The 15,962-nt window shown below is 38.1% G+C and overlaps 1 protein-coding gene across 7 annotated transcripts in view; it reads right to left on the reverse strand.

The window, feature by feature from the left end:
* chd9 (chromodomain helicase DNA binding protein 9) overlaps positions 1-15,962 on the reverse strand; it is a 70,108-nt gene that overhangs the window by 48,576 nt on the left and 5,570 nt on the right. For 6 of the 7 annotated variants that reach the window (XM_039657147.2, XM_039657157.2, XM_039657152.2 and 3 more), the window contains exon 2: positions 9,670-11,359. In XM_039657147.2, the coding sequence (XP_039513081.2) occupies positions 9,670-11,226 (1,557 nt within the window). In that variant the 5' untranslated portion in view covers positions 11,227-11,359. Of the gene's footprint in view, positions 1-1,721; positions 1,802-9,669; positions 11,360-15,962 lie in introns of those variants that run through there. The other variant, XM_089129493.1, reaches the window with a different exon arrangement.

Consider the following 15,962-nt stretch of genomic DNA (forward strand, 5'->3'; position numbering starts at 1 on the left):
ATGTATAAATAAAATTAAACTTCATTTTATTTCACCACAGTAAGACATTCATGTAAGGAAACTGTACTGAAAAGCACAGCAAAATAGAGCAAATGATTAGAGAAAATGTAGTACTGTTAGGGCTGGGCGATATATCGAGTATGTACGATGTATCGTTATATTTTTTGAAACGATATGGAATGAGGCAATACCGTTTATATCGATACAGTAGTTTGATATGAGCACATCTGAAAAATAGCGGAGGTTGCAGTGTGAGCTGCTGCAGTGAAAGTAGCTAGGCTACATAGTACAATTTGTCCTAAACATGACACAAGCTTATATTAATTGCGTCAAAATCACTTTGATATAGTTAACAAGTTTAAGGCAGCTTGCCGCCCTGTCAAATGCTCTGACAGACACTGTTGCTGACTAACAGATATACTTGCGCTGTTTAATGCGTTTGAGATGTGGTGCTTTCCTCAGTGCTCAACTTACATTTCACAGGTATATTCTCCATCTGTAAATGTTAGAAAGTAAAGCAAATATGTCCATTTCACAACAAATATGTCCATGTCAGAAGAGGACGAGCTTCTGCAAGTGAATCTCCGCTAAAATTCATGCTTCCTTGAACGAGCGCTGGCGCGCGCATGCGCGTGAATAGTACTACGTAGTACGCAATAATTCTGACTAAAATAAACATATTGCTAAAATATTTGTTGTTGGAGAAAATAAATGTGCCATATGTGGAATTTTAAACCTACAAGTATATATTTTTAATGAAAGTGAAAGTGATTATAATGGGGTAATCAAATGCAGGCTAATATAATTAGTTTGTGCGTTTGTTTCTGTTTCTGTTTTTATTTTCATTTTTAGTTTAGCTTTTAGTCAATATAAAAACAAAAGCTTTTTGCACATAATATATTGCATAGCCTATATTATATTTGTTTCCATATCCTTCAATATCAACATTGTTTGTAGGATATCATTGGGCCGAATGTGAATATATAAATATATATATATATATATTTTAAATATAAAGATTTTCTTTATCTAAATAGAAAACGTAGAAAGTACCGAGATATATATCGTATATCGCCATTTGACCAAAAAATATCGAGATATGATTTTTTGGCCATATCGCCCAGCCCTAAGTACTGTATACATTTTTTTTTTAAAATATATACATCACAGAGGTAACAGCACTTTTTAATGAGAAAAAAACTGATGAACTGCCTTAACTTCTCCCTGAGGCTCCTGTTCATCTATTGACCAAGCATAAACCCGCAGCCCTAATTCTCGCCCAATCGGAAACTCGCAAACCAATGGCCATCTCCAGACCAAAAACAAATAAACCAACAGTAACCAAATCAAACACTTCTCCTCCAAACAGTACAGCTGTAGAAAGCTGAAAGTAGCATTTTCTAACTGAAAGATGACTTCCCACACCTGTTAAGAACCCTGCAGGTCATGTGAGTGTGTGTGTGTGTGTGTGTGAAGGGTTAAACTGCTGAGGCAGGAGATCAGACAGAGTCATTGCCCTGAACTCCTGACATTCCTCTAACCCCCCCTCGCGAGAGCTGAGAAAATGGCCGGCTACAGACACGCACACTCATCCCAAAGTCTAAGCGTGCTAATTTTTAGTAGACTGAAGTGAACTCTGCATACACACAACACACCTACAAACACATGCATAGTGAGAAAGTAAAGTAAAGTAAAAGAGGGCTTGAGAGATTGAGACCTACTGTGTAGTTTGGCCTGGCAAACTTCCCACATGCTTTTTCCCCCTTATGACTCGACTAACCCCTCCCTCTTCTCAACGTCCTTCCTTTTCTGTCCTCCCTCCCCTTCCGCTGTGCAGCAAAGACCGCCTATCTATAGAAATGCTACCAGAAACTTCCTGTTTACCTTTAACCCCTCATGTCCCTCCCCAGATCTGTGAACCTCATGGCTTTTCTCTTGACGTCATTCGTCATTTGATTCTGACCCTAGATTAGAGCTTGAGGGAGAAACAGAGCTGTCAGACTGGTTGAATGAGCAAACGTCTGTCTGTCTGAGCCGGCTGGAGGCAGACTTACAAAAACGAATGTACACATACATGTGCATGAAGCACTTATACAGACGGGGAGCACAAACACACAGACATGCAGTGGGAGGTTATCAGGCATCAGGTTACAGTGCTGGTTGGAGACTCTGTCTGACAGACTGGCCCAGTTATATAAACCTCACAGATGCAGGGTCAGGAAGCAACAAAGCAAGTTGGCCACACACAGGCATGCACTCACACAAAGAGGCGGATGCGCACACACACACAGAGACCGGTTTTACTCACACAACGCATTTACGCAGCACATGGATGGTAGAAAGCCGACAAGCAAGCAAACACACACACGCCTTACTTCAATCACAAACTTTAGCCATTTTCATTCAGGCATTAAGACACCGGAATCTTTTTATTATTTTTTTCTCTTAAACACGCAGAAACGGATTTCAAATGCCAAGTGAATCTTAAACATGCAGAAAGAGAGTGTAAATGCCACGTGAATCTGAATACTTTTAAATAAATACATTTAAATTGAATATAATGATTCGGCTGTGTCTATTAAACTTTCAAATCTGCAGCCATGCTGCCGCTGACCCAGAGAGAGCAGTTGTTGTCATAATGTACAGGTATGAAACAGCTTTCAAACTGTCAACAGTTTTTCAAACATACAATTTAATGAATCATTGCTGAATAGGAGTGTACCGTACACAAACATGACGGTTCGGTACGTACCTCGGTTTTGAAGTCAGTTAGGTACTGGTTCAGTACAGCAGGGGGGAGAAAGCTAAACACAAAATTATTTTTTTTATTAAACTGTGTTTTTATTTTTTAACAACGTGTATAAATAAATTCTATTATAATTAAAATGTTCTTAAGGATAAAAAACTAGCTTAGCTAATGCTGTAAACTAAATAAGCCCTAAATTTCACATTATAATATTAATTATACAACAGGGCCCAAATTATTACATTTAGCTGGTATTTATTATAATAATCACCACTCACGCGTCACATTAAAAAATATGTACTGTAAATTGCATATAAGGCAGGTTTTGCATTAACTTTTCCAATTAAATTATTTTTTTTAAATATAATAATTTACACAGTGGCTGTCATAACTTAATTTCATGACACATTTATTTAAACATACATTAAATAATCAAGACATTACTAACAGGTTAAATAAATATAATGAATTGAGAATGAGAATGTTTACTCCGCGTTGCATTGTGGGAAGGCGTTGTCATCTTGGAAGGATACGCTATCTGTTGTTATGGTTACTTGGACTGTGAGCACGAGAGAAATAGCGACAGAGAGAGAAAGCAGCTTGATATTTGTTTGCATTTTTGCGATAAGGCACAGTTAATTGGGAATAAATGAAGAAGGGGGAAGCAAAAGGAATGGGTCTCTATCAAGAGAGACAACAACACCAAGCAGCGTTATTTATATTTAGAGAAACTACTTGACATCAACAACATGGACCCGTACGACCTGCTACAGAATGGACGAAACACCCAAAGCAATGCCATCTTTCACATACCCTGACATAGTCAATTACCTGGTTTATGGTATCAGTGCCTAACGTTACTGATCTCGAAATGTTTCAACTTTAATCTCAAAATGTTTCTTATTCTCGAAATGTTTCGTATTCTCGATATGTTTCGACTTTAACCTCGAAATTTTTGACTTTAATCTCGAAATGATTCGAATTTAATCTTGAAATGTTTTGTATTCTCAAAATGTTTCGTATTCTCGAAATGTTTTGACTTTAACCTCGAATTTTTTTTACTTTAATCTCGAAATGATTCGACTTTAATCTCGAAATGACTCGACTTCAATCTCGAAATGTTTCGACTTTATTCTCGAAATGTTTCGACTTTAATATCGAAATGTTTTGACTTTAATCTCGAAATGATTCGACTTTAATCTCGAAATGTTTCGACTTTATTCTCGAAAAGTTTCGACTTTATTCTCGAAAAGTTTCGACTTTATTCTCGAAAAGTTTCGACTTTAATCTCGAAAAGTTTCGACTTTAATCTCGAAAAGTTTCGACTTTAATCTCAAAATGTTTCGTATTCTCGAAATGTTTCTACTTAAACCTCGAAATGTTTGACTTAAATCTCGAAATGTTTTTACTTCAATCTCTAAATGATTCGACTTTAATCTCGAAATGTTTTGACTTTATTCTCGAAAAGTTTCGACTTTAATCTCAAAATGTTTTGTATTCACGAAATGTTTCGACTTTAATCTCGAAATGTTTCGACTTTAATCTCGAAATGTTTCGACTTTAATCTCGAAATGTTTCGACTTTATTCTCGAAATGATTCGACTTTAATCTCGAAATGTTTCGACTTTAATCTCGAAATGTTTCGACTTTCGAAATGCTAGATTTTTTTTATTTATTTATTTTTTTTTACATTGCAGTATCCAGGTAGACATTAATTCAGGTCTTCACCCAGGTTGTCAGTATTAATTTTTCTGAAAAGAAATGTAACTGACCCCAAATTTTTGAATGGTAGGCCTAGATAGAATTTAAATATTGCTTGCAAAACTTATGAAAAATTTGGGATGTCCCGATCCAAGGATCGTTGTCAGGGTCGATTAAGCCTTTTTTTTTAACTGATCGGAATCAGCTACCCTAAGCCGATCCTTTATTTTACGTCAGCTGTCACGCAAGTGTCCATACGTTTAACATATTTAATGTGCGCTTTTTTAACTAATCACTTGAAATTCATTTATTTACTGTCTGAGATGTCCTTTCGATTATGCGTTGTATCTTGTTTTGTAAATTCTGACACTGCAAGCTTCATGCTTTCTAACCTTATCTCCACTTTTTTTTATTATTGTTGCAATTATTGTGCTTATTGTACATTTAAAATACAATAAGTTTATGTCCTACATTGATAATTGTGATCACACAGTCTGTTTACAGTGTCTATCATTGTAACAGATGTTCACAAATTATATATATATATATATATATATATATATATATTTAATAAGGATATATAGGATATCCCTATTAAAGGGATAGTTCACCCAAAAATTTTAATTCTATTGATGGACAATCAACTGTTTGATTACCAACATTCTTCAAATATCTTCTTTTGTGCTCAGCAGAAGAAATAAATTCATACAGGATTGGAACAAGTTGAGGGTGAGTAAATGATGACAGAATTTACATTTTTGGGTGAACTATCCTTTAAAAAGAAAATTGACAAGTATTTCTGCCATCGGTGGAGAAAGATCCTCTAGCCAGATGAAGCAGTTACAGCATCCACCAGCAGAGGCTAAATGGGCTATGTTAATACTCATTTAAAATGTGAAGAATGCATTTAGATAAAATAAAAACAGACAATTTAATTTAATGAGTCAGAGAAAGAATTTAAAAAAATATATTATGAAAAAAAGACACCTTAAAAAAAAAACGGATCCATCATCTGGATCCCATCCAGAATGTAGGTTGGGGGGGGGGGGATGTGAGTGATGTGGATTGGTATTTGCATCTATGTTGCTGAATGTTCATTCTGCACAAAGCAGCAGCACAAAGGGGCTCTGTTCATGCCGTCAGCCGGTCTCGTTCGCTCTCTCAGGCCCTCACACTATCCCACCACCCTGTAACACTGTGGCCGCTGCTGTTCTACCCTGTCACTCATTCCAAACCAGTTTTGTTGATTCCTAAACTTTCAGATCAAATGGTAATTTATTTATTTATATCAAACATTAAATCTCAATCATTTTCATTCCCTATCAACAAAGCTGCTTTCATTACACAAGAGGGGTTCATTACAATGGGAAGGTATGATATGACATTTCCCATAGACTGATGTGAACCCCCGCCTCATAAACCCTAACCGATTTGCCCATTAAATGCACTGAAGGAGCAGTAGCGTGAATAAATCAAGTTACATACTAGTGAAATTTCTGTCTGAACATGTTCAACCCGGATCTTGTATTTTCTACAAACATAAAATAAACCACAAAAAAGCCATTCCCCTCTACTGCAACTTAACTGACATAGGTTAAGGCAAGTTTTAATACCGAAACACCAAACTCTTATGGTCCAGGGACTCAGGACATTAAAGCACAAACTCGAGACCCTCAGGGAGAGAGAAGGTTGAGTGCATCGCTCTCTTTTACCCTGGGACTGCCTCACATTATACATCTGTTGGCTTTCCACAGCCCAGTGCACATGAATGGCTCATCTCTCTCTATCTCTCTCTATCTCTCTCTCTCTCACAAATGTGTCTACAGGACACACTCACTACAGGAAGTCACACGATATGAACTCTGATCTACATCCTGCCTCTGCTTTAATTAAGAATCTGCGAGGACAGGCGGACTGACTTAAGAGGAACATAACAATCCATCTTGACTGACTTTTACAAAGTCTAGTTAATTTCTATCAATCTAAAACAGTAGATTGATGCACCAATACATATTTGTGGCCAATTCTGACGAGCCGATAATTGTTTGTGTTATGGCCGGTAACCAAAAAAGCCCAATATTAAAATATAATATTATTTTGTCTAAACAAATAAAAATTAAAACACAATATAAATAATAATCACATTTAGCAGAGTGTAATTTAGAGTGTTATTAATTAGCATTTTTAAAGATGCTAATTGATTGACAGCAAAGGTAATATAACTGTAAAAATGGTAAATAGAATGCACAATTAAATATATTAGTCTCCAAATCCAACTAGTGCTGGGAGATAAAACTATAACAATAATTATTGCAATATAATTTTCCTCTATAAAATCATACACCTGGCGCAATGTGGCAAAAAGTGTTTTTTTGCTAGTTTCAGCCCGACGCAGTTATGATTTTCACGTCCAATGGTGCAGTAAAGTAAACTAAAACTCAATGGTGCAATATTTATTTTGTTATTTAATGAGCCCGTTAGTAATGTGCACCTATTCTGTGCCCATTCTATTTCCCATGATTAATAGCGGGTTCAACTGACTAAACGGTTGTCTACTTCCAGTTGAAGTATTTTGCTGCGTCCCAATTCACTTGCTTTTGAGTGTGTAGCTAAAGAGTAGGCTAGCTTTGGGACATACTATCACATCATCTTTAACGGTCAGCTCTGTCGCGTGCTGCGTGCATCCTGTCACCATAAACTGCCCTGTCAATCATCTTGTCACAGTTAAAATCCTCCATTCAATCTAATTTGATTTCCTACTGTTTCGGAGAGAAATGTTGTAGCACGTTCATCTGCCAGTCGTGGGTCTTTCATGCGGAGACTCTCCCCGTGTTTGCAATTTGAATATAATGATGCATTTAAAAAGTAATGGCTAAACGTATCTTTACAAAAGTTCACAATGCTGCTACAGATGCAATATAATGTGGTCAACACTGAATAAATACATTTTCGACAGGTTATATGCTGATAATTACTTACTCAAAGCTCTTTATCTAAACCTCTCTACACAACCACGGGACTCACACGTCCTCCATGTCTGTAGTTTTTAAACACTTTTTACTAGTGTTTGTAGTTCTAACCGAATCCTCGTCCAACGCACGATGGGTTATGGGCAATATCAGCCGTTGGAGTGTGCATCGATCTACACTTCGGATTCTGACCGGAAATAGTAGACCATCTGGGTATCTTTGAAACTCTCATTTCTACATACTACGATTTGGGACGTACTAATTCTATTTTCGAATACTATTTAGGACGAATAGTATGCGAACTGGGACGCAGCACTTGTTTACATAGAATGCTAGCACTCTAGTCCAGACATTTGAAAAATCGTCGTAGTAGAGTCGTCGTAATGGCAGTGCGCATTGTTTAGAGCAGAATAAGGTGGATAGGCGGGTCCACAATACATTCTGCTAGCACACAAAACCGTAAACCTTACAGAGCATTTATCACCATCTCAATCACATGACCACTAAACAGCGCTGTGAGATCCAGTAAGAAGTGCTTCGGTTCAGTGGAGAGTTATATGATTCACAATTTGTAAAGATGCTACTGCTTTTATTAATGAATATACATTTATGTTCATAAAATCTCTTTGGTCCTCTAGTCAGTCACACATTGGCTCACTATTGGCCGACGCTGGTCATGTGTGTGATGCGCGTGACGTACAACAACAGATCACCCAGAGAAAAGGAAATGAATAGTTGAAATAAAATCGTTATTTTTGTTTGTTTGTTTGTTGTTGTTATTTTTGTGCGCACAAAAAGTATTCTCGTCGTTTGATAAACTTAAGATTGAGCCACTGTAGTCACTTGGACTATTTTAACGATGTCTTTAATAACCTTTCGACGCCGGCAAGTTTCAATCCCTCAAGAAGCCTATGGACTAGTTTCCAATAGGAGCGATCCAGCTCTCAGATTTCATCAAAAATATCTTAATTCATTTTCCGAAGATGAATGAAGGTATATTTTTTAAGCCTTTAAAATTTAAGCCTTTAAAATTTAAATTCTAAGTAAATAAAAATGTTATATTTATAGTGATAATTATCGATAGCGACACATTCTCATTATAATTTTTTTTGGGAATATCGCCCTACATGCAACATTAACAATACAGATAAAAATGTGTATGGTACAATATGGCAACTACAATCCATCTCTCTATTGACAAATAAAGAGGAGACTCCTGTTTGCATTTTTCCTCATGGAAAAAAGAGCACTGGCAAATCAAAATCTGTATTTGGGTAGGTGTATGTGAGCGCACGTCTGACTGCGAGAGCACTCCATGTGCCAAGTAGAACTGGTGGAGAGAGTTCACGATGTGCGTGTCTGTGTGTGTGTGTGTGTGTGTGTGTGTCTGTGAGAGTGTGGCAGCTGAATCACTAAGCCTCAACTCCCTGTGTCAGCAGCAAAGAGCTGAGGGGAAAGACTGATGCTCATGCATCACAACAGAGAGAGTGAGACAGAGAGAGAGAGAGAGAGTTGACACTGCCAGGGAGTATTGCTGAAAGAACTGCCTGCTGTTTGCGATCAGAGTCTAGACAGTACTCCTGCTCTTTTCTGTCTCTCTCTCTCTCTCTCTCTCTCTCTCTCTCTCATTCTCCATTTCCCTCAGGAAACCTCATTATCAACATCTCCCTTCTGCCTGCACTCACATACAAACACTAATCTCACATCAACACACACAGTCAGAAAAACCACAAGCCAGACCCACTCTAGTCAGTCAGAGTGCACCTCCCACTATCATATGGTTGGCCTGACCCACATCTTGTTATAGCCTTAAGTACGCTTAGCCCCAGTAAGTCCTAAACACCACTGCAACTCTTAATCGGCTGCTACAGTACCTGTCTAAAGGCCCTTGACAGGAGGAGTGGTGGATTATTATTTAATGAAGCCAGTCTGTCTTGACCTTTCTCTTCCTGTATAGTTGAACACTACAATGTAGTCTATTGTCAATGTAGGCCATTGTCTGCTTGGCAACATTCCATCAATAATTTTTATTTGTCTCTCATCCATATCATTAACTGGTATAGTCCTTGTGTTGATAAACACCAACAACAACTACAAAAACCCTGTTGCAAATAATTCACATCTGCTCAAAATAAGCCAAGCAGAGCTGATAACTAAAACTGAGAGCTCATAGCTGTAAGCTTTGACACACTACAACATCCAAGCACTGAACCTTTAAAGCCATGGGAAAGAGCTGAGAACTGCTTCTCTCACCTGTACATTGTATGAAGGCACATCCGAAAAGCCTTCCTTTGCTTCCTCTTCTCGACCATTCCCTAGTCCTACATTTATCCAAGAGTGATTGGAGTTCTCTTCTTGGTCTAGTGCCTCCAGCTGGGGTAACAGCTCATCACCCATTAGGTCAGAAGCCTCATCCAGATCGTCAAGTCTTTGATCAGGTTGCTCTCCAAGCAAGACCTCCTCTAGAGCCTGAAGCCCATTAATGCTGCTTACACTCTGGTTTGCAACTAAAGATCCAGGCACACCACAGGTCCTTTGCTCTGCTGTAGAGAATGGACGGTTTGCAGAGAATGAGTTCAGGCCATCTGAGAATACCTCAGAGGAGCTGAAGGGATTCTGGTCTGTTTTGGAGCTACGTAAGGGGCACTGTTGTGCTGGACTGCCCGGTATTCTGACTTGTTGGTGCTGATGTTGCATTCCGGAATTAGACAAGAAAGGACAACCAGTATCCAACAGGTTTGAAGCTGATGATGAGATGACCATCGAAGAGGTTGAAATAGATACCGGGGCAGAGGAGTAAGACTGGGTTTCACTTACTACAGGGGGAACGTAACGAGCAGTGGGATACGATGAACCATGGCTAACCGAGTCAGTTGGGAAAGAATGGGTTGCAGGGGAAGACTGGACAGGGAAGGCTAGGTCATTGTCTTCCAACCTTGGACCTGTAGTAAAACCTTGGACCCCTTGAGCCACCTGAAAGCCACTGTGTTGAGAAGACACAGGCCTCATTGAGGCCTCAAGATATTGTTTGGACTGTGAAAGACCACTCGGGGCAACTGTAGGACAAAAGGGACTACCCTCTACACTGAGCGAGTTATGGTGGCGCTGCTGGGAATGATTTTGGGGGACATTGCCCTCATAGTAAAAATTGAGATGTTCCTGATAGGTCTTGGTAATTTCTTGCAAGCCCTGATGGGCTATTTGTTGGTGTGGAAGCTGCAGCTGGTTTGAGATTGGGTGTTGATTGAGACTGTGCTGTCTCTGCTGAATATGTTGGTGACTGTACTGCTGATGTTGAGCTTGATGCTGCTGAAACTGTTGTTGCTGTTGAAATTGTTTATGTTGAAGTTGTTGATGAAGTTGGTGGTGGTGGTGTTGATGATGCTGATGGTAGTTACTCCCTTTTTGATCATGGTTTCCCCACATGGGGCTGTTGTGAAGAAACAGTCCATTGGTCTGGGACACTTGGTTCATAGTATGCCCTTGAAATGGTTGCTGCTGTGGCAAAAATGCTCTTCCATCATTGCTACCTACTTCTGGACCAGGAAAGGACTGTTCCATTGAGGTATGTGCCTTCATAGTGTCAAAATGCCCCACAGGTTGATTGTAGGGTATCCCGTGTTGGATGGTAGAAGATCTGGAGTCGGACCCTGCATCCACCTGAAGATTATCCAAACTCGGACCGAGGTGAAGTTCATCATCCAAGGACACTGACCCAGGTGTAAACCCTGGATCATCCTGGACTAGGCTGTCAAGCCCTCCCCCAAATATGTTAGGGTCATCAAAGAAGTCCATGATGGGGTCAGTCATTGAATGAGTTCAGTGCATGAAGTGTCTGCCCCCTCAGCGGCCCCTACGACAGGACTGCTGAATGCAACGGGGAGCTAAAGACTGTCAGAGTTTGTTGAAGCACTGTGTGTTCATCACCAAGAGGCACAACAGTCTAGAAAAAGATAAACAAAATGACACATTAGATAATCAACTTAAGAGTGCAAAACACTTAATAAGAAATTCAACAGGTAATGGCATTCATCAAAAAACCAAGAATTCAATTAAGCTAAATTAAGTTCAAATATGTTTAAATGGAATGCAGTAATTCTAAGACAGGTCAGATAACTTCTAGTCATATAACAGATCACTATATAGTCAGGTGACGTATGTAGAAACAAAATGTCACTGTGAATGCTAGCATTTGTTATGGGACAAGTATGATTATCAACACTGAATATTATAATGTACTGTGTTGTATACTTTCAATTATCATTTGTATTAGAATGTATACACACTAAACAGTTTTATTTGTTTATAAGAAATGGTTTATCCTTATATCTCCTTGGGTGCCACAATGATCGTTTGACGTAATACACCCACATCTCAGCATAGTCAGAGTTTCCAAGTTAAAAGTTCCCCATCAAGTGGTGTTCTATTGAATTTACCCAAGCAAAAAACAGAGAATTCCAAACTGCCAAAATGTAATGGAATGCAGCATAAACCCAACAGGAAGATAGACCTTAAGCAGTAGCACTGAGCATGTACTTTTAAATACAAATCTATTGTTGCATCACACAGTACTGCATTAATGCTCTTCTAACATGCCCATGTCCTTAAGTAAGACTCAGGCAATAAACTCTTACAGAACACCCTGAGGCCTGAGAGAGGTGAAAGGGGAAGGAATGTCCAGGGAACATTTGACACCATTAGTGGAGCTCGGAAACAGGCATTACAACAAGCACAGCAGCTGAAGAGCTTTCAGCACCAGACAAAAACCAGGTGCTTCACACTCCCCTCAGACTTCCCTCAGTTATGGATGAAAGAGAGTGAGTGGGAACTGCATAATTCTTTGTCAAGCCCTGGTCAGGAGAGCGGCAGGAGCTGTGTGGGACATACAGACAGCTCATTCCATTTCATGCAAGCATGCACACACACACACACAACCGGACAGAGAGGGTGAGAGAAAAACAGGCTGTCCTGACCAACACCGGCTGTGGAGGAGGTCAGTCACGAACTGATGACTCACAACACACAGATAAACAAAATGGCAGTGCACAGAAACCAAGACATGGTCCAGAACTACAATACCATTCTGTGGTTTCATCCTTTATTCCTCTATACCTACAATAATTATTTAGTCGCTACATAGGTAAGCATAACACTTTAAATTTGTCGCTCCACATCTTGACTATGATGATCTGAAATAGATTGTAACAGCTATTTTATATTGATTTTAATTTTAAAAAAGCAAGAAAGAAAATACATGGAGGGCCATTCCTATGGGTGGTAGATTTCAAAGAAGAAAAAAAACAGTTCAAACATGTGTCCTATCTCATATCAACCACAAACTCACAGCACGGTGCATCATAAATTTCAATCATAGCATCTGCGTCTGTCACCAGTATTCAAAATTACAAGGCACCTCTCATTATTTAGGGCTGGCTTTAGTGAAATATTTTGAAAGTAGTACACACCTGTCTCAAACCAGGAAGCTATTGGGCAGGAACATTGTAATTAAGGCTTACTGACTTCAAGTCATCTAGGAGATACTGATATGATATCAGTCTACTGTATATCATATTATATAAGAGAGGTGCACTTCTGCAGAATGTACATTAATCACTTTGTTTCTTAAAGATTTTTTAAAGTCTGGAGTATAAGGATGGGACTGGAAAAAAATCAGTTTGATTACTGCTGGCTTGCTTAAGGAATTGTGAAAAGTATTGATTACACAATAATTGCAATGATAATTGTAAATTGCCACTGTTTTTTTACACTTCGGTTCTAAACATATTGTAAATTTAAAACTGCAGTAGATTTAAATATAATTGTGACAATATGTTTAGAACTGAAGTGTAAAAAAATCAGTGGCAATTTACAATTATCATTGCAACTTTGGATACACAGATCTGATATTCACATGATATTTTTGCTGGATCGAGTATGGGTCTAATGAACTGATCCAAATCCATACGCACCAATACTGTGCGTAGTCATGGTTGTTATCTGTACTGTTAACAATGTTTGAAACTGCTAGAATGTTCAGATTTTATAAAATTACCGCACACCAAAGTTTTTTTTTTTGTTTACTGCTGATTTTTTTGTTTGTTTTTGTTGTGTGTTCTCTATAATAAAGGTGTATTTAGTGGATTGTGTTAAACACATAAAAAGATTGATCATCAGTTCCACACACACAAAAGTATAGACTGTAGGGTATCCTGTGTTGGATGGTATATTTTACAATGATCAAGAAAAAAAAAAAAAAAAAAACGCACTGTCTCGGATCGGATTAAGAATATCGGAATTAAATTGGTAAAAAAGTGGTATTAAAGTGGTATTGGTGCAACCCTAATTGCAACATAAATAGTTTATAGGGTAAAGCTCAATATACACTGTGTCCGGACAGTCAGTTGACTTGCGCTGAACTTCAAAGCTCAAACAATAAGTCTGTGTAAACATGCAATGAGTCTCAGCTCAGTTATTACAATGGATTTAGAGTATTACCACATTGCTTGCCTCCTAGAGTTGTCACGATATCGAAATAATGATTTTTCTACAAAACATGACTAAAATATCTCAATACCAATGCAGAGCCGATACCAGTCAAAACCAAAAACAACATGAAAAGTAAGTAACTGAATAATAGATGTCAGAACATGCAACTTAAAAATTATTTGTTTTATGAGATTGAGATGTTTGAAACATTGATAAAAAGGATCAAGTCAAATTGACCCGTTGACCAGTAGTACTGTATTCTTGTATCCATCAATGATACACTAAACTGACCAAATGTGACAGTAAAGACATTTATAATGTTACAGGGCTCCAGCCTAACTTTTTCCACAAGGAGCACAGTGGCCCCCAACTGAAAATTGTTTGAGGGGCACAATCAACATACTAACCAAATATTCACATTTCTACTAATTTCCAGTGTATTACTAAGAAATACTTTGATAATAGTTGCAAAAATGACAATTCTATTGTGCTCTGATTTAACATTACAACCTTTTGTCTTCTAAAAGCATCCGGCAGTGACGTTGCTTTTTGATTTATTAACATGTCACCGCATACTCTATGCTTGAGGCTAAGGTTGTGTTTACAGTAACTAGCATGTTGTGTTTAAACTGTGAAGTGCCTGCACTGTCGGCAAACTTCTTGTTCCCCGCAGTTATGGGGTATCGACTGCAACATTCTTAGTTCATGGAATTCGTCTCCTTCCAGTACTACCTTAACCAGCTGAATTTCTCACAGTCCGTCTTCACGAAAATGGTGGGTTTGGCCTTTTTCGCCACAGAAACCTTTCACTCTGAACCATCTTCCGACTGGGACACTGTACTATGGCTGCAACGTTTCAAATAGCTCACGGTTCAGTTTGTATCACAGGTTTAGGTTCACGGTTTATGTACAGTATGATTCAGTATGTACTATGTTCAGGTAAAAAAAAGACTACGGTCAAATAAAATAAAGAAAATATCAACAAATAATGTAACTACAAGAAAAAAGCACAAATAAATACAATAGAGTATAAAATAAACTATGCTTTTCAGGTAGGTCTAACATTAGTTTTCAGGTACAGAAACTGAATAATAATCAAATGTAAAATGACATAGCATATTTGACTATATAAATTAAAGATTAATCCTTATTAAAGTTACAAAAGCTATTCAGAGCTGATTCAGTAGGCCTACACAATACTGTGAGTGTCTATCTTGACCATAAGTTCACTTAAGGCATAAAAAACTATGTCTGCTAGGATACTCATCAAGACGGATATGTTGACATACTTTGTCTGTGAATTTGTCCATTCAAGTGCAAGAATTGAATGTTCGAGCATTTGGCACTGAACAGTGTTTACAAAGAGTAATTGTTTTTTTCACGTTTTTTTTTTTTTTTTATTATTATTATCGCTGTTGTAATACTGTTGCACACTAGCCGCAGGTTGGAAGAACGAGTCAATAGTTCGCTTGCTCATAATTGCTCAGACCCTATGGCTTAATCACACATAGCAGGTTGTCTGCGTCTCCGTCTCCTTCCCACAGACGTTTAAACACGCGCTCGATTATCTCTAGGGCCCTCCCCCTCCGCACATTAGCCAGTTACAGTGGCCATTCCCTATTCTCCTCACTCATTGGCCTGCCACACATTCCAGATTCATTGATAAGCTCCTTCCACGTTTAATATGTAAAAAAAAAAAAAAAAAAACTTAAAAAAAAGACAACTTTACTGGTCGCACATGTGCGACTGGATGTAAAATTCAGTCGTACACTCTCAAATTTTGGTTGCAAAATGCGACCATTTGGTCGCAGTCTGGAGCCCTGTGTTACAAAAGATTTGTTTTCAATAAATGCTGTTCTTTTGAACTTACTATCTTGAAAAACATAAATAATGGTTTCCACAAAAATTAAGCATATTAGAATGACTACTGAAGGATTATGTGACAATGAAGACTGGACCACCACAGTAATAAATTACATTGTAATAATATTTCACAGTTGATGATATAGTGCATAAAATAGCTAATTATTCAAGAACACGGTTCTCATTTCATTTTTGGT

The sequence above is a fragment of the Pimephales promelas genome, chromosome 1 (genome assembly GCF_988280905.1).
Source record: "Pimephales promelas chromosome 1, fPimPro1.hap1.1, whole genome shotgun sequence".
Lineage (NCBI taxonomy): Eukaryota > Metazoa > Chordata > Actinopteri > Cypriniformes > Leuciscidae > Pimephales > Pimephales promelas.